General features: G+C 44.4%; 1 protein-coding gene across 7 annotated transcripts in view; it reads right to left on the bottom strand.

The window, feature by feature from the left end:
* The window catches only part of PHACTR1 (phosphatase and actin regulator 1), a 551,052-nt gene that overhangs the window by 196,694 nt on the left and 334,012 nt on the right, over window positions 1-20,346 (bottom strand). For all 7 annotated transcript variants that reach the window (XM_060023625.1, XM_060023628.2, XM_060023623.1 and 4 more), the window contains one exon: window positions 9,738-9,902. In XM_060023625.1, coding sequence (XP_059879608.1) covers window positions 9,738-9,902 — 165 coding nt within the window. The remainder of the gene's footprint in view (window positions 1-9,737; window positions 9,903-20,346) is intronic.

The following is a 20,346-nucleotide window of genomic DNA, read 5'->3' as shown; positions in this document are numbered from 1 at the left end:
GGCCCTGGGACAAAATTTCCAATCAAGACACCCAGCAGAAGTGCGGGAGAGGAGAGAGACACACAATATGAGGGCTGGGAACAAAGAAATTTACTTCTGTAACTATGCTAAGGGACTCAACCACCAGTAATGGATTCCACTGAAATGGCAGGCAGTTGAGGGCTGTCTGAATGTTTTTATGAGTCTCAGTCCCGATGGCTGTTTCCACTACGCCTTGCAAGTTAACTGGTACTTCTACTGTGTCTGCAGAACAGAACTGGCCTCAGGGTCTGCAACTTATGTCCATGTGGCTTTACAGTCTCCATTCTCCCCGCCCTGCCTGGCACGGGCCCACCTCACGCTTATTATCCCGGCAGAAATAGTAATGGCATCTCATTTTACTGTCAAAGATGCCCAGGTCTGGAAAATAAAGCACACGGTATCCTGCCTACGTCTTTCTCTACACTTGAGCATTCTGACTTGCCACAGAGATCTGATTTTCAGATTACATGCTCGTTGTTTTTTCCCCCCAGAACACCTCTTCATACATCAGTGTTTTTGCCTACGATGCAGCAAAGGAAAAACAGGATGAAGCACTTCCTCAGGGGCCACTGTGTGTGTCCACTTAATTGTAAATTCTTAGAGAAGAGGAAATACTTTAGTGACCTAACTTGTTGGTACCTAGGAAAACACGACGTAAACTCCAGCTTGGTGGGATTGTACGATGTGTCTAAAAGCAAACTCCTACACCCAGTACCTGAACAAACATTCCCAACATCTAAGAGGAGCTCATGAGAATTGTCATCTGAGAGACACACACACCATCCAAAAACTGAAACTATGAAATAAGAAGTCTTTTGTTCCTCTTGGATGTTTGCTTACTTTTTAATGCATTTCTAAAAAAGAAATAATGGTAGATAAAACTTACAAAAAATTTACTACGTGCGAGGTATGATTCTAAGAGCTTCCACAACTAATTTTTTTTTCCACCCTCACAGCTTTAGGAAGTGTCAGTTTTATTCCTATTTTAGCTGAGGGAACTGAACTCAGACAGTACAAATAACCTGCCTGAGAGAGCTCAGCAGTCAGGCTGTGGGGTCTGTGCCCTAACCAGTGGTCCACACGACCTCCTCACATAGAACTCCAGATTATCTTGGAAGTCAGTGGCCAAGCAGACACCTTATGACAAATGCTGTAAGGCCTGTGTCCTTTCAGAATCAGTTCTGCAAATGTCTAGCCCTAAATCTAGCACCTGCTCCAGAGGTCTGCGTGGTCACTGTCTGCTTACCTAATCCATGCATCTTTTGTTTCTATGTACCAAATAGCAGAAAGACATCTTGTTCTACTGCAAACATAAATGTAATGGTTTTGAATGGTATTTGTTTGCAGCCAGTGTCAATTTATTCTTTCTTAGCCATTCAACAAACAGGAAGTGTCTGTGGTATACATGGCATTGAACTAGATACTGTATGATACGAAGATGGGTAAGCTGTTAACCCCTGCCTCTAAGGGCATTCAAGAAAGACGTTAGGACCTCCAGGGTTGGTGCCTATTGATGCGATTCTCTTCCTTCACATTTCAGCTTTCTAGAGATAAGTCAGAAAAGGAAAGTGTCCTGTCACATCACTGTTCAGTGCAGATGAATGATACGTTTTAAAGCATCTGAATTATGAGTTCCCACACTCATGGACCCGAAACACAACGTAAGTGATAAGATTCCAGGTTAAGTTCAAGTTCCAACTCTTCCATTTCTAACTGGAAAGTATTTAGCTGCGCTAAGCCTCAGTTTCTTCACCTGCCAAATGGGCTTAATAACACTATGTAGGTCTGTTGTGAAAGTAAAGTAATAACGCCTGGACAGGGTCATGCACGTGTCACATTCACAGAAAACCCAACAGAGTATAGCAACTGCTGTTGTTGTTGTCAATATAAAATTATAAAAGCACAGTCTACCTGGAAAGAAGGGAATAAGGAGCACCTGCAGTTTTCTTAGACCTCGACAATGGAGGGAGCTGGCTTCCCATACTGGCACCCAATGAACCATGCTCCTGGCACTCACACCCTTGTTTCGTTTGCTCCAACAATGAGTCTGGGCTGCTCCTGTGACTTGTTTTAAGCAACAGAATACTGCAAACGGGATACTGCGCCAATTCTGGACTTGAGTCTTAACAGGCCTGGCAGCTTCTACTTTCACATTCTTGGGGGCCCTGAGTCATCCTGCTGGAGAGACCACGGGAAAAGACCACACGGACTGGCACTGAGAATGCCTGGAGGAGAGAGGCCTACAGCTCTCCCCATGGCCTGGTTAGTCTCCAAATGACTCCAATCCCATCTGCCTGCAAACACGTGAGAGACCCCAAGCGACACCAGCTGAGCAACCACCCAGCTGAGCCCAGTCACAGGACATAATACAACTGAGTTTGTCGCTTTAAGCCACTAAGTTTGGGGGTGTTTGGTCCCATAGCAACAGATAACCCAAGCAACAGTGCTGCCCAAATAACCTGACCTGTGAACGGCTCTGAGAAACTGAAAAGCATTCGTGGATGATGGCAAGTTCTTCCAAGGCCGGGACCTTCCAGCTTATGCTTCAATCACTGTCCTTACCTCTCCCCTTTCAGACCTATGAAACAGAGGACCTCAACAGTACGGTTGGCTGGCCACCGCATTCGGGTACCCGCTACATCAGGTGCCCTACTTAATGCTGGGGGACAGAGAGGCAAAGGCAGGATCGCTGTCATCAAGGACCATATAGTCTTGACATGCAAGCAAAGAGTGCTGGATAACATGCACTTTGAGAGGTAACAATGAGATCTTTACAATCCCCACTCCGGGAGGGTGCCGATTCCCACAACCTTTAGCCTGTACCTCCTAGAGATGTCCTTTAAAAATAGGGCCTCTACACTTCCCTGGTGGCTCAGTGGTTAAGAATCCACCTGCTAATGCAGGGGACATGGGTTTGAGCCCTGGTCCGGAAAGATCCCACATGCCACGGAGCAACTAAGCCCATGCGCCACAACTACTGAGCCTGTGCTCTAGAGCCTGAGAGCCACAACTACTGAGCGCTCGTGCCACAACTACTGAGCGCTCATGCCACAACTACTGAAGCCCACGTGCCTAGAGACCATGTTGAGCGGCAAGAGAAGCCACCGCAGTGAGAAGCTCACGCACCAACACGAAGAGTAGCCCCGCTCGCCATAACTAGAGAAAGCCCGTGCGCAGCAACGAAGACACAACGCAGCCAAAAATAAACAAATAAAATAAATTCATTAAAAAAATAATAAAAACAGAAGAAAAAAACTCTTAAAAAAAATAGGGCCTCTAAGTCTACTTTGCCTTCTAACCTCTAGATGTTCCCTTTGTGAGTCATGATGGATACGCAGGTAAGAAGATTCTGTGCCTGTCCATGCTCATCTTTTTTTTAAAGAAACTGAGTTTTCCAATCGTACAAAGGGAACTGTGATCCAGCCAGGTGCTGAAAGCTACACAACTTGATGATTTCTTATTAAAATCAGATGCTCAACAGTGCTCTGATTATTTGCATGTCTTCCTCCTAGTCATGAGACTTGTCATCACTGAAAAATGCGTGGAAATACAGTTATTTGGCCTCACAGCCAGTGCGCTGGTGTTTCTATTCCCCTTGGAATGCCAAAGCCATGTTAAGGTGAACTCTGCATCTTGACACAATCCAACCAATCTCAAACAAAAAAACACCTCCCTCAAGCTCTACCCCCTTCTGGTGATTACTCTATATTTCTCCTTCTCCCTCCCAGACGAACTCCTTAAAAGAAGAAGTCTGCTTCCTCAACTCTCACTCACACCATAACCATATGCTTTCTAAACTCCCAGCCATGCAGCTTCCCGAAACTGTTCTCCCCAAGGGCACCAGTAATGAGTTGTCACTGAACGCTCCAGACACTTCTCAGTCCTGACCATCTTGCCGGGACCTGGCAGAGTGGACCCTCCTCCTTTCTTGAACTCTCTCCTGCTCCGGTCAGGAGATACCAATGGCCCCCTCCTGGTTTTCCTCCTAATTCTCTGGCGGGCCTTATCTGCCTTCCCTGTAGACTCTGCTGCTGCCTGTGTTCATAACTTGCAGGTCAGTGGTCCTCAGGGGGCTGCCACAACCCCTCTTTGCTTCCCATGTCAAATTCTCCTTTGGAGTTTTCATCCCATGGCTTCAACAAATATCCCTCCAACTGGGGTATCTTGGAACCACATGAAAGCCAGCATGCCCCCAAATAAAAGCTCATTTTGCCCATAAACCCGATGTAGTATGTGGTACCTCCATCCATCTAACGGCAGGTCACTGCTCAGAGAGAAACAAGAGCGTGGTTCTTATTCTTCCTTTATCCTCCACATCCAACCTGTAATCACATCCTGCTCATTCTATCTCCTAAATATCCCTTGCAACTGTTCACAGCCTGTAGCTCCTAATGCCACTCTTTTAGCCTAGGTTATCTTCATCTCTCCCCAACAGTAATAATTAACCACCTGCTAACCAGTTTCCTTGTTGCCAGAATCAACAGACACACTTAATATTCCGTTGGATGTGACAGCAACGAGGTATCTTCTTAATTCTCTCACAAGTAAATTTTCTCTCATTACAGACACAAATATATGGAAGAAGTTATATTAACAACTTGAAAATAACATTGGGTACCACTCCAAACTCTTCCCATAGCATAGAGAATGATCTTTCAGAAAGGCAAGTCTTCTGATAGCTTCATTAGGGTAATGCATCAGGATAAAGCCCAGACTCCACGACGTTCTACTAAGAACCTTTATGGGCAGACCCTTGCCCACCTCTTCAACCTCATCTCTCAGTACTCTGTACTCCTCCCTGCCCAACAGTCCTTTCCAAACCACAACCTCTTTCCAAGCTATAGATTGTCAATCTCTCCTCCTCTCTTTTCCAGGTTTTCTTACATCCTGTTCTTTCCACTGGGAGAGAAGACTTCCACACATTCACTGCCTAATTCCTTGGTTAAACATTCATTTCTCTAGGAAACCTTTCCTAGTAAGTTATAGCTCAGTTGGGTTTGTCTCCTTTGAGTTCCTGAAGCCCCTGCGCGTCTTCTGTTGCTTATACTTTGTTGTGAGTATTGGCTTAACTACCTGTTTTTCCCTCAAGACCATAACCTTTGGGAGATGTCTGTCTGCACTGTTACCTTTTTTTAGCGAAGGTGGCAGTGCTTGGCAAATACATAAGCGCAACATGCCAAGTGGGTATCGTTTCTGAACTCCCTACGGTTTACAGAAGTCTGAAATCCTAACCTCTGGCCAGGTAGATATCCTCAGCCCACCCCACACTCCTTGCTTTCCATTCTCCAGCCACTGGTCATCCTTGCTTTCCTAGCTGGCTGACCCCTGCTTCTTCCACCACAGGGCCTTTGCACATGCTGTTTCTGCTACCTGGAAGGCTAATTTTCTAAATTCCTACGCCTCCTTCACATCCCAGCTCAAACTTCTCTTTCTTAGGAAAGTTTCCCTACTCCCTCAAGCCCCGCCCCCCTCATTCTTTCAAGTAGCTTCCCTTCACTGTCCTTATCACAGCTGTGATCTTAACCTTTACTCTTGTAATTTGACTGTCTCTCCAGAGACACCGTGCATGCCATGAGCTCACCGACAAGGTCCAGTTTCCGCTCGCAGTCATACTCCCACGGCCAGTTTCAGTAAGTGATAGGCACTCCGGAAGAGGTTTTTATTTTTAATTTTTTTGCTCAAGGCCCTAGGGGTGCAGGAAAGCTTAGAAGCACAAAGCGAATTTTGGCACGTTGTAGACTTCCAGGGCCAACTCTTGCAGCTTATGATTTTCTTTCAAGAGGAAATAAAAGCATAACTCGGTGGCGTCTTCACAGCTTATTCCTGCCAGTTCTGCTTTTCTATAAATACAATCCTCATTTCCAAGGAATCTGGATAAGATGGCTGCAGCTGACTATTTTGGGGAGGCCCTGTCGATTCTATTTCAGAGGGGATGTTGTCATCTGTCTTTGCTCCTGGGGCAGGTGTGGAATGTGTCGTGGACCCCTGTCGCTGATTCTACAGAAGAAGTTGGACATGTCAGGCTAATTGCTTCACAGGCCCTGGACAGAGCCTCTGAGGACAGGCTGAAAGGCATGTTGAGATCTCCCCGAGGACCCATTATTTTATGTTCTATCCATTACTGTTTTACTCCTACTGTCGTGTGATGCGGGGATGCTTCTGAGAGAAGCTTTTTGTCCCGTAGTGTTTTCTCCACCAGAGTTCAGTGCTGAAGGCCGTTTAAGGACACCAGCCTCCAGCTTACAATAGGAAGATGTCTGAGCAGCATGGGACGTGGAGATCGGTCTTTGAAAAATTCATGTAATTGTTGATGCCAAAGTTAAGGAAAATGTTGACATCATAATTTTCCAATGTAGTTTTCTTATTGCTACCATGACTTACAGAGCAAGATTTCTGGGTGCACCTTTGAAAATGCTGCATACACAGACACATACATCCTGTAACTTGAGTTACAGTAAAACGACAGTATAGCTAATTCCGGCAAATTATAAAGGTAACTAACTCACTGTGGAAATAATAACAGGCCAAGTATGCATTGTAATCATGTAACCTTTCATGTAATCAAGAAAGCACACAACTTTAAATACAAATATAAATGTAATATCTGGACTTATTCTTTGTATTTAACATTGTGGAAATTATTGTACATATGAAAGGACATTACAGACACACACGTATAAGACAAGTAAATGCATAACAGCTAAAATTGGCCAACCAATTAATATTCCCACAGTCAACCCTCTTGTATATTTAATATTTGACTCTTATCCACACATAGGAAAGTCTGCACTTCAAAGTACTATTTGAACATATATACAATTTATCATGCTAAACATCCTTAAATTGTCAGTATTTTTCTCCTTGGAGCTAAAAACTAGCACAGAAAGTCTCTCCTTATTTCCAAAAATAAGGAATAATATTTCTGAATCCAGTTAAGAACAAAGGATACTACAGTGTAAACCACTGGTTTTAAAAAACCTAGAATAGCTTGTTATATCACATAACCATCCACCACGATATACGGATATGCTCTAGTCTAGCCTCTGTGTTCTCTAATTCAGGAGCTGAATATGTCTCTTTAAAATAAAACCACATACAAAAAAATAAAATACAATAAAACCACATACAAATATGGCATTCGGTTGCCAAATTAATCAGTTTGGCCCTCGCGATCACAAGAACTTGCTAAGAATAGTTAATAATAAGGATTAAAGCTGCAACTTTGCCTGTCTCATGTTTTAATTCTTTCTCTCAAAAGTTTTAAATGAAAACATTTTCAGACTTTTAATGGTTCACGAGTGGTTTGATGCCACTGTACTTGCATCCATCAAAGGACAAGTTCTCCAACATCTTTTTTTTTTTTTTGGCTGCATTGGGTCTTCGTTGCTGCGTGCGGGGCTACTCATTGCAGTGGCTTCTCTTGTTGCAGAGCACGGGTTCTAGGTGCGTGGGCTTAAGTAGTTGTGGCAGGCAGGCTCAGTAGTTGTGGCTCGTGGGCTCTAGAGCACAGGCTCAGTAGCTGTGGCACACAGGCTTAGTTACTCTGTGGCACGTGGGATCTTCCTGGACCAGGGCTTGAACCTGTGTCCCCTGCATTGGCAGGCGGATTCTTAACCACTGCATCACCAGGGAAGCCCTCCGACACCTTAAAAAGTCTGCACGACGGTTCAGGTGCCATTTCACATGAGAAGCACCAGACCTTCGCCCTGTGGTCTTGCCAAATGGACTACGCAAAGCTCTGGAATGCCAGGAGGAAATGCACCTGCCACCGTCATGCGGGAATTCATGCTGACAAATGGCAACTATTTAAATGGATGTGTGTATTATTACAAACCATTTTCATAGCAGAGTCAGGAAGACCATCGTAAAGGAACTTGTGGAATCTTTTTTTTTTTTTTTTTTTTTTTTTGCGGTATGCAGGCCTCACTGTTGTGGCCTCTCCTGTTGCGGAGCACAGGCTCCGAACGCGCAGGCTCAGTGGCCATGGCTCACGGGCCTAGCCGCTCCGCGGCACGTGGGATCTTCCCGGACCGGGGCACAAACCCGCGTCCCCTGCATCGGCAGGCGGACTCTCAACCACTGCGCCACCAGGGAAGCCTGGAACTTGTGGAATCTTTATTGTTATTTTTTCCAGTGCTTACAGAACATTCCCTTCTTCTTTCCTGTTCACATGTCTTACCCCTCACTCTGCCTGAAAATATATTTCATTTAGATTTCTCCTCTCCAAGGCAATGATGTAAGTGCCCTATTCTGTTTCACCCTTAGGGGACACCGAGGAGTCATCCATTAGAGTTTCCCTTGCACGTAAATCTCTCAGTAGTGTTTACAAATACGTAAGCGACGTACACATTTTATGCCACCTTAACAAGTCTGTACAATGACCAAAAGGGAGAATGCAGTCAGGTGAAGAGTGGGGTGTAGTCAGGTAAATGTCAGCGGGGTGACAATTTAGAAATTCATGGAATTCGGAGGTTCACTGTCATCTCAGGAATGAACAAATCATATACAGCCACAGGGCACTGAGGTTTCCATCTCAGAAACAGTCAGAAAGCACGAAACTGGGGATGTCTACCATGAGAACTGTTTCAGATTCCAACTTCCCTATGTTTGTTCTTCTCTTTCATTTCCCAAAGCAGCTAGCATGAAAATTCTCAGACTTGTGGACGAGTATTCATGTACAAGAAGCAGATCATCGCCTATTTCACAGTTTAGACGTGAGCCAAAGCGGAGCGAGGACCAAGAAACAGAGGAGGTGATGATTCTGACGAAGAGGGAGAACAGGCTGAATTTTTGAGGACACAGAGGAAGAAGGAAATAAAAGCCCCAGAGTATCCCTGGAATGACCCGGGTACATAAATACCAAAATCAGGACAAAACAAACAAAAAGAATCTGCACGGCTCCTCCATCACCTCATGTCAAACCCGACAGGGTCAAATCAGAACTCTTCACGTTTCTTTCCCTATGCATCTCCCTCTGCAATACTCTTACTTATTAAAAAATACCCACATAACGTGCCGCCATAAACACCCCACAAACACTAAGTCCCGTAAGGTACTATTCTCACCCCTATCTTACAGGTGGGAAACAGGTACAGAGTTAAGTTGAGCAAGGTCATGCAGCCACCAAGTTTCAGAGCTGGGACTTGAACTCATACAGTCTGACTCCAGAGTCTGTGCTCTTCACACCCCTGCCACGCTGACTTTACCCAGATTCCTTTGCTGTCCACTCGGCTATGAACTATATAGTTATCTTTGTCATTACAATGATGCTTCGCTTACTCGAGCTTTTGTCTCCATGAAATAACCTATTCCTATCTGCCAATAACCATATATAACTTACTTTCTGCTCCTGTGTTGATTTTTATGGGAGCGGGGAAAATAAGGATGAAAAATGAGAAATGGACTGTCGACGCTAGAATGAAAGCATACAGGTATGGGAAAGGTGGAGTTCCAAGTTCAGCTATTTATAGATCAAATAGAAGTGGTGGTTTTATAAATTGCAAAGCAACAACCAAAAACCTGAGCCATGAGAACACACATAGGACCTAAAAGCCATTCTCCATCCTTCTGAAGGATCACTAAACACAAGAGCAACCCTAAGGCTGGATTCTCTTCCTTTGGTTCCGACAGCCTGGGGTAATTAAATTCTACGAATGAACGTACAGAGCTGAAGTCAACAAACGCCCGATGAGAAACAAAGGAAAACATAATCTTACCTGCAGACGTGTGTTTGAACTTTTCACTCTTCTTCTTCCTCCATTTCCAAGGCTTGAAAATCCTTCCCAGGTTGGCAAACTTACTCCTCCTCCGGATGGGTGGGGTGTGGGTACCCGGGACAAGGGAGTCAGATCGCATTGCCGCCAGCCTCTCCACTTCCTCAGCTTGTTTTCCCGAGAAAGAGATGGAAAAGAGCGAGAGAAGGAAAAGTGTTAAAATGGGAGCCTCACAGATGGCCAATGCTTGCCATGGTTACAGATGACAGAAACCACATGACCCAACTTCTGTTTCTCTTTCTGCCTTTTGGAATGGAAGTCCTACCAACGTGTTCTAAAGGCTGGTGACAGTCAGCCCAGCCCTAGGAATTTGGAGCACCCCAACCAAATGTGCCCAGCCTTCACCTAGGCTTGAGCAAAAGGATGAGGTGTTGGAGGAGGAACGGAGCGCCCCTGACCCATCGGAGCCTCCCCTACGAGGCAGGGACAGGGCATCCAAAGAGTCAAATGACAGCGTAGCTACTGGCCCAGCACTTTCTCAAATAAGACTTGACAGATGCCATCACTCTAACACCGTCAGCTGAGAAAAGAGGAGGGAGAAAACATTTATCAACCGTCTATTCCAGCGCCAACATCTCCACCACCCACAATGCTCTTTCCTACAACCATGCTTCACCCAGACCTGCAGAAGTACTAGCATCTACTGAACGAGTGCCTCCGCCTTAAAATCCACTGACCGTGCTTAGAAACACTTACACTTCATAAGATTTTACAATTGCCACAATTCGTCTAGGTCTTTTTGTTCCTGGTGCTTTGCTTTAATAAAAAAAAAAACTCCTGTAAATTGAGAGTTGAGCGTGACATTAGGTACCATCTAGACTAATCCCAACAGCTTGACGTTTTGAGGACATGAAGACCTTCAAACTCATAATGCCCAGGGGACCCTTTCTTAAGGGCCACAAGCACTCTGACCGCTTATCACTTGGAATAAAACTCTTTTCCAACGTACATGAGCATCTATAGATCTCAGTGAGGTAAAGAGGCCCCGACTTGAATTTTTATGACAGGCATAATCTGAGAAAATAACCTCCTTGGCGAAATCAAGGCAGGTGGGAGGGACTTGCCGTTCCAAAAAGTCCAATTACATCTAGAGCTGTGGCCAATCCAGAACCACTCTGCTGGGCCTCTTGACACCATCCTTCAGAAAAATTTCCTGGACTTTGCAACACAGGCTGTTCTTGGAATCTCGATCTTACAGCCTGATGTGCTACCTGCTACCATCCAATATGGTTTTAACCAGGAGATTCAATCATTCAACAGATACATATGGAACCCTCAACCACATGCCGGGCCGTGTGCAATGGTGACAGATGACGACAGGTTGGCAAAGGCTCCTGGGCAAGACGGAAAGGAAGGAGATGAATCTGAGTGACATCTGGGAAGCCAGGAGTCAACAGGACCCGGGACTGACTGGGTGGATGGGGGAGAGGAGGCAGGTCATTCCTGATGGCCACGTTCACGTCGGCGGAGTGGCCCCCTTCATTCATGGAAGCTGGGAACATGGGGGACATAAATTGGACGGGGGAAGGCAGTAACGATTTGGACATATTGCATGGCGAAGGCACTTTGAACTTTTTTTAAATTAATTAATTAATTAATTATTTTTGGCTGCATTGGGTCTTCATTGCTGCGCACAGGATTTCCCTAGTAGCGGCGAGCGGGGGCTACTCTTCGTTGTGGTGCGCGGGCTTCTAATTGCGGTGGCTTTTCTTGTTGTGGAGCACGAGCTGTAGGTGCGCGGGCTTCAGTAGTTGTGGCACACGGGCTCAGTGGTTGTGACTCGCGGGCTCTAGAGCACAGGCTCAGTAGTTGTGGTGCACAGGCTTAGTTGCTCTGCGGCATGTGGGATCTTCCCGGACCAGGGCTCGAACCCGTGTCCCCTGCATTGGCAGGCGGATTCTTAACCACTGCGCCACCAGGGACGCCCGCTTTGAACTTTTGACTTGACGTGGTTCAATGCATGGGTAAGCCCCTCTTTTCAATCACTGTCTCAAGTGACCACTTAATAGTGCGCCAGACACTGATTATTTCTGGAGCAGATGCACAGAAGATCTGGACACAGTTGAGCAGACTCTAGCGGAAGAGACAGAGGCTCAGTGTGGAAAACTGCTGTGACGGGGAACTCCGCCAAATTCAACGGAGGCAAAGAGAAGCTGACTCTGCTTCACAGAGTTGGAAAACACCCCCCGGGCGTGCCACGTACCATTTGGGGCTAGATTTTGAAAGAAAAGGAACTGTTCTCCCCACGTGAGGAAGAAAGAGAAGTGGATTTCTGGAAAGAGGAAGAGACCCAAAAGGAATAGAGAGGCCTGAAAGAACATGGCATGTCTGGGAGCTTCAAGAAACCCAGAGAAACCCGGAGTGTCAGCCAAGATGGGGAACCAGAGGTGAGAGGTGCGAGAGGGGGCTGGAGCCAGATCCTGCAAGCCTGGGGGAAGTTTATTAGGTGTTTGGGTTTTATCCTATACCCAGAGGGAGAAGGAAGAGAATTCGAAAATGGGGATTGACATTATGACATTCAACAAATATGTATGGAAAGCTCACTCTGTACCAGACACTTAGGCTATGTCCGTAAGCAAAATAGATAAAAATAGACAAAAATCTCCAACTCAGGGAGCTTACCCTGGGAGGTAGGGTGAGCAGCAGACATTACACAGTCAAGCTAAATCAACTGCAGAGTATCGTAGAAGATACTTGCTTGGGCTTCCCTGGTGGCGCAGCGGTTGTGAGTCCGCCTGCCGATGCAGGGGACACGGGTTCGTGCCCCGGTCCGGGAAGATCCCACATGCTGCAGAGCGGCTGGGCCCGTGAGCCATGGCCGCTGAGCCTGCGCTCCGCAACGGGAGAGGCCACAACAGTGAGAGGCCCGTGTACCGCAAAAAAAAAAAAAAAAAAAAAAAAGATACTTGCTTGGGGGAGGAAAAAAAAGTGACTATGATACAAGTTAAATGAGATCAAGAGTGCCTTGGTGGAGGAGGGGCTCAATTTTAATCAGTCTGACTGAGAAGACCTACCACCAGGACACAACCAGATGTGCTTCTTAGGAGAATCATTTTCACAGCAATGGCATCTTGAACTGGAGTGTGAAGAAACAGGTGGCAGAGAAGGTAATGAGCAGGCCACCACACTCGTCTGGAGGGACAGAAGGGACACAGAGAAAAAGATGCAATCCAGCACGGGGAAGAATTATCTTGGTAATTTTCCGGATACACATGGGGGAGGACAAAGAAGCAAGAATTAAGTTTTTGCTTTCCATGACTGGGGAGATAATGAAGACTTTACATTTTTTAACGAACTCTGAGTATAAAGGGAAGAAGCCAGCCGAACAGGATGGTCGCTCAAGGACAAGGGCTTTGGAACCAGATAATGCAGTTTTTGTTTTTGTTTTTTGCAAACCTCTTTAAGGAGTCGGACTTTATTTAAGGTAACGGAGCACAACTGAAGGAAATGTGTCAGGATGGGGAGACGGGATCACGTCAGTAGGCTGAGCTGCAAGAGCCAGTGCAGAGTAAGAGGCTGAAGATGTAGGGAAGAGATTGAGAACTTTGTGAAACAAGGTTCTTAGGGAGGAGAAGAGGTGGGATGACAAGTACTTATAGAAATTCGTCATCGGAGGACTTTACTCTGAGTCACTGAACATCTGAACTGAGATATCTGGTCACAAATGGCACAGATCACATGGGAGCCTCAGAAGGGTTAATGTGGTAGCAGTGGATAAAATGGATTATTGGAGCCTGATGGGAAGAAGATAAAGACTGAGGTGACTTTAAGTAAGTTTGGGTTACAGAGAGGCTGAGGAGACTGTTTTAAAAAACCAACTGCAATGAGTAAACAGAAGCCAAATGGAGGAAGTGAACAGCCTCTGGAGCAACACTGAATTTGGAAATTATTCTCTTTAAAGGGTATCAGCTGCTGGAGTTGGTGCTCCCTCAACAACACTCAGTAGCTGAGAAGAGCCACACAGCGACAATTGTGGGAAACCACACCACGGAGGTTTTGAGTCCAGGATGGAAACCAACTCAAGAGAGTCTGGTGATCTGATTCCCACAAGATCCCCTTCTCTTTTCTACGCATCACCTTTTAAAATTTTCTTGCTTCAGTTGCTAATCTCATTGTTACCTGTCCAGATTTTGCAAGTCTCCAAACCTACCCTCCCAACCCTAATCTCCTGCCTTCAAACCTGTATTTTAAACTGCTGCTAGCTTACTCTTCCAGAAGCCCACTCTTCTCAGAGACTTTCAAGGAGTCCACACAACTTACAGTAGAAAGTTCTCATTTCTTGCTTTGCCCTTCAGGAACCTCTGCCTGAGCTCCTGACCAGAATGATCTTCCAGTACCTCTCTAAACAGATGCTGCGGCCCAAATGAAACACTCTCTGGGTCCCAGTGGGCTTTGGGGGTGGGGATCAAACCCCCGAAAAAATACACAAAATTTCATGTCTATTTGAGTATCTACGTTTGGTTGGAAGAGTTCCCATCTTTGAGTCTCCAAACAGACTAAGACACAAAACGTAAAAATTTTAAAGTATCCCTGTTGAGGCTTTTTATGAGTTCAGCCAACTTAAAACATCCTCTGCTACGGATTAAAGGGAGGGAGTATATACTAAAGCCAAAAAAGATAAACAATGAAAAACAAAACCAAGATACAAGTTATTCAGGATTGACACGAGTTTGCTGTCATCGTTGGCACTCCCTAATGGTTTGTTTAATAAGTAAATGAATGAGAGCATCTGATGCAGCCCCTTCACACCATCTTGAGGTATGAAAATCAGCATCACTCTTCGACTTAAGAAAAATGTACCACAAGGACCAAAAACCTGCTTCATAATCGCATTTTCCAAAAATGAGTAAAAATTATTCTGAAATTACCATGTTAAAACAATTATAAAGGAGAGACCTTCAAGATGGGCAGAGGAGTAAGACGTGGAGATCACCTTCCTCCCCACAAATACATCAGAAATACATCTACATGTGGAACAACTCCTACAGAACACCTACTGAATGCTGGCAGAAGACCTCAGACCTCCCAAAAGGCAAGAAACGCCCCACGTACCTGGGTAGGGCAAAAGAAAAAAGAGACAAAAATAGGGACGGACCTGCACCAGTGGGAGGGAGGTGTGAAGGAGGAAAGGTTTCCACACACTAGGAGACCCTTCGCGGGCGGAGACGGCGGGTGGCGGAGGGGGAAAGCTTCGGGGTCGCAGAGGAGAGCGCAGCAACAGGGGTGCGGAGGGAAAAGCGGAGAGATTACCGCACAGAGGATCAGGGCCGACCGGCACTCACCAGCCCCAGAGGCTTGTCTGCTCACCCGCCGGGGCGGGCGGGGCTGGGAGCTGAGGCTCGGGCTTCGGTCGGAGCGCAGGGAGAGGACTGGGGTTGGCGGCGTGAACACAGCCTAAAGGGAGCTAGTGCGCCACAGCTAGCTGGGAGGGAGTCTGGGAAAAAGTCTGGAGCTGCCGAAGAGGCAAGAGACCATTGTTTCGGGGTGCGCGAAAAGAGGGTAAGATTAAGAGCGCTGCTTAAAGGAGCTCCAGAGACGGGCGCGAGCTGCGGCTAACAGCGCGGACCCCAGAGACGGGCATGAGACGCTAAGGCTGCTGCTGCCACCACCAAGAAGCCTGTGTGCGCGAACAGGTCACTATCCACACCTCCCTTCCGGGGAGTCTGTGCAGCCCGCCACTGCCAGGGTCCCAGGATCCAGGGACAACTCCCCCGGGAGAACGCACGGCGCGCCTCAGGCTGGTGCAACGTCACGCCGGCCTCTGCCGCTGCAGGCCCGCCCCACACTCCGTGCCCCTCCCTCCGCCCAGCCTGAGTGAGCCAGAGCCCCCGAATCAGCGGCTACTTTAACTCCGTCCTGTCTGAGCGAAGAACAGATGCCCTCCAGCAACCTACAAGCAGAGGCGGAGCCAAATCCAAAGCTGAGCCCCAGGAGCTGTGCGAACAAAGAAGAGAAAGGGAAATCTCTCCCAGCAGCCTCAGAAGCAGCGGATTAAATCTCCAGTCAACTTGATGTACCTGCATCTGTGGAATACCTGAACAGACAATGAATCATCCCAAATTGAGGCGGTGGACTTTGGGAGCAACTGTAGACTTCGGGGTTGCTTTCTGCATCTAATTTGTTTCTGGTTTTATGTTTATCTTAATTTAGTATTTAGAGTTTATTCTCATTGGTAGATTTGTTTATTGATTTGGTTGCCCTCTTTATATATAGATATATAGATAGATAGATAGATTTTTTTCCTTTTTCTTTTTGTGAGTGTGTATGCGTATGCTTCTGTGTGTGATTTTGTCTGGATAGCTTTACTTTTACCATTTGCCCTAGGGTTCTGTCTGTCCATTTTTTTTTTTAGCACAGTTTTTAGCGCTTGTTATCACTGGTGGATTTCCTTTTACATTTGGTTGCTCTCTTCATTTCTTTTTTTTAATGACTTTTTAATTTTTAATAATTTATTTTATTTTATTTTATTCTTTCTTTCTCCATTTTCTACTGAGTCATGTGGCTGACAGGGTCTTGGTGCTCCGTCCAGGTGTCAGACCTGTGCCTCTGAGGTGGGAGAGCCGAGTTCAGGACACAGGTCCACCAGACACCTCTGGGCTCCATGCAATATAAAACGGCCAAAGCTCTCTCAGAGATCTCCATCTCAATGCTAAGACCCAGGTCCACTCAACAACCAGCAACCTACAGTGCTGGACACCCTGTGCCAAAAAACTAGCAAGACAGGAACATAACCCCACCCATTAGCACAGAGGCTACCTAAAATCATAATAAGGTCACAGACACCCCAAAACACACCACTGGACACGGTCCTGCCCGCCAGAAAGACAAGGCCCAGCCTCATCCACCAGAACACAGTCACCAGTTCCCTCTACCAGGAAGCCTACAAAACCCACTGAACCAACCTTAGCCACTGGAGGTGGACACCAAAAACAATGCGAACTACGAACCTCCAGCCTGTGAAAAGGAGACCCTAAACACAGTAAGTTAAGCACAACAAGAAGACAGAGAAATACACAGTAGATGAAGGAGCAAGGTAAAAACCCACCGGACCGAACAACTGAAGAGGAAATAGGCAGCCTACCTGGAAAAGAATTCAGAGTAATGGTAGTAAAGACGATCCAAAATCTTGGAAATAGAATAGACATAATGAAAGAAACATTTAACAAGGACCTAGAAGAACTAAAGATGAAACAAACAACGATGAACAACACAATAAATGAAATTAAAAATTCTCTAGAAGGAATCAATAACAGAGTAACTGAGGCAGAAGAACGGATAAGTGACCTGGAAGACAAAATAGTGGAAATAACTACCACAGAGCAGAATAAAGAAAAAAGGATGAAAAGAATTGAGGACAGTCTCAGAGACCTCTGGGACAACATTAAACACACAAACATTCGAATTATATATAGGGGTCCCAGAAGAAGAAGAGAAAAAGAAACAGACTGAGTAAATATTTGAAGGGATTATAGTTGAAAACTTTCCTAATATGGAAAAGGAAATAGTCAAGTCCAGGAAGTCCTATACAGGATAAATCCAAGGAGAAACACACCAACACACATAATAATCAAAGTAACAAAAATTAAATACAGAGAAAAAATATTAAAAGCAGCAAGGGAAAAGCAACAAATAACATATAAGGGAATCCCCATAAGGTTAACAGCTGATCTTTCAGCAGAAACTCTGCAAGCCAGAAGGGAGTGGCAGGACATATCTGAAGTGATGAAAGGGAAAAACCTACAACCAAGATTACTCTACCCAGCAAGGAGCTCATTCAGATTTGACAGAGAAATGAAAACCTTTACAGCAAAGCAAAAGCTAAGAGAATTCAGCACCACCAAACCAGCTTTACAACAAATGCTAAAGTAACTTCTCTAGGCAGGAAAGACAAGAGAAGGAAAAGACCTACAATAACAAACCCAAAACAATTTTTAAATAATGGTAATAGGAACATACATATCGATAATTACTTAAACGTGAATGGATTAAATGCTCCAACCAAAAGACATAGACTGGCTGAATGGATACAAAAACAAGACCCGTATATATGCTGTCTACAAGAGACCCACTTCAGACCTAGGGACACATACAGACTGAAAGCAAGGGGATGGAAAAAGATATTCCATGCAAAAGGAAATCAAAATAAAGCTGGAGTAGCAATTCTCATATCAGACAAAATAGACTTTAATATAAAGACTATTACAAGAGACAAAGAAGGACACTACATAATGATCAAGGGGTCGATCCAAGAGGAAGATATAACAATTGTAAATATTTATGCACCCAACATAGGAGCACCTCAATACATAAGGCAAATGCTAACAGCCGTAAAAGGGGATATCGACAGTAACACAATCATGGTAGGTGACGTTAACACCCCACTTTCACCAATGGACAAAGGAGCCAAAATGAAAATAAATAAGGAAACACAAGTTTTAAACAACACATTAAACAAGATGGACTTAATTGATATGCATAGGACATTCCATCCCAGAACAACACAAGACACTTTCTTCACAACTGCTCATAGAACATTCTCCAGGATAGATCATATCTTGGGTCACAAATCAAGGCTTGGCAAATTTAAGAATATTGAAATTGTATCAAATATCTTTTCCGACACAACACTATGAGACTAGATATCAATTACAGGAAAAATCTGTAAAAAATACAAACACACTGAGGCTAAACAATACACTACTTAATAACCAACAGATCACTGAAGAAATCAAACAGGAAATCAAAAAATACCTAGAAACAAATGACAATGAAAACACAACGACCCAAAAACCTGTGGGATGCAGCAAAAGCAGTTCTAAGAGGGAAGTTTATAGCAATACAATCCTACCTTAAGAAACAAGAAAAATCTCAAATAAACAACCTAACCATACATCTAAAGCAATTAGATAAAGAAGAACAAAAAACCCCCAAAGTTAGAAGGAAAGAAATCATAAAGATCAGATAAGAAATAAATGAAAAAGAAATGAAGGAAACAATAGGAAAGATCAATAAAACTAAAAACTGGTTCTTTGAGAAGATAAACAAAATTGATAAACCATTAGCCAGACTCATCACGAAAAAGAGGGAGAAGATTCAAATCACCAGAATTAGAAATGAAAAAGGAGAAGTAACAACTGACACTGCAGAAATACAAAGGATCATGAGAGATTACTACAAGCAACTATATGCCAATAAAATGGAAAACCTGGAAGAAATGGACAAATTCTTAGAAAAGTATAACCTTCCAAGACTGAACGAGGAAGAAATAGAAAATATAAACAGAGCAATCACAAGCACTGAAATTGAAACTGTGATTAAAAATCTTCCAACAAACAAAAGCCCAGGACCACATGGCTTCACAGGCCAATTCTATCAAACATTTAGAGAAGAGCTAACACCTATCCTTCTCAAACTCTTCAAAACATAGCAGAGGGAGGAACACTCCCAAACTCATTCTAAGAGGCCAGCATCACCCTGATACCCAAACCAGACAAAGATATCACAAAGAAAGAAAACTACAGACCAGTATCACTGATGAACAAAGATGCAAAAATCCTCAACAAAATACTACCAAACAGAATCCAACGGCACATTAAAAGGATCATACAACATGAACAAGTGGGGTTTATCCAAGGAATGCAAGGATTCTTCAGTATATGCAAGTCAATCAATGTGATAAACCATAATAACAAATTGAAAGAGAAAAACCATATGATCATCTCAATAAATGCAGAAAAAGCTCGCGACAAAATTCAACACCCATTTATGATAAAAGCCCTGCAGAGTGTAGGCACAAAAGGAACTTAACTCAACATAATAAAGGTCATATATGTCACACCCACAGCCAACATTGTTCTCAATGGTGAAAAACTGAAACCATTTCCTCTAAGATCAGGAACAAGACAAGGTTGTCCACTCTCACCACTATTATTCAACATAGTTTTGGAAGTTTTAGCCACAGCAATGAGGGACGAAAAAGAAATAAAAATGAATCCAAATCAGAAAAGAAGAAGTAAAGCTGTCACTGTTTGCAGGTGACATGATACTATACACAGAGAATCCTAAAGATGCTACTAAAAGACTACTAGAGCTAATCAATGAATTTGGTAAAGTAGCAGGATACAAAATTAATGCACAGAAATCTCTTGCATTCCTATACACTAATAATGAAAAATCTGAAAGAGAAATTAAGGAAACACTCCCATTTACTACTGCAACAAAAAGAATAAAATACCTAGGACTAAACCTACCTAAGGAAACAAAAGACCTATATGCAGAAAACTATGATACTGATGAAAGAAATTAAAGATGATACAAACAGATGCAGAGATATACCATGTTCTTGGATTGGAAGAATCAACATTGTGAAAATGACTATACTACCCAAAGCAATCTACAGATTCAGTGCAATCCCTATCAAACTACCAATGGCATTTTTCACAGAACTAGAACAGAACATTGCACAATATGTATGGAAACACAAAAGACCCCGAATAGCCAAAGCAATCTTGGGAAAGAAAAATGGAGCTGGAGGAATCAGGCTCCCGGATTT

This window comes from Delphinus delphis, chromosome 10 (genome assembly GCF_949987515.2).
Source record: "Delphinus delphis chromosome 10, mDelDel1.2, whole genome shotgun sequence".
Lineage (NCBI taxonomy): Eukaryota > Metazoa > Chordata > Mammalia > Artiodactyla > Delphinidae > Delphinus > Delphinus delphis.
This window is presented reverse-complemented; position numbering and strand designations above follow the sequence as displayed.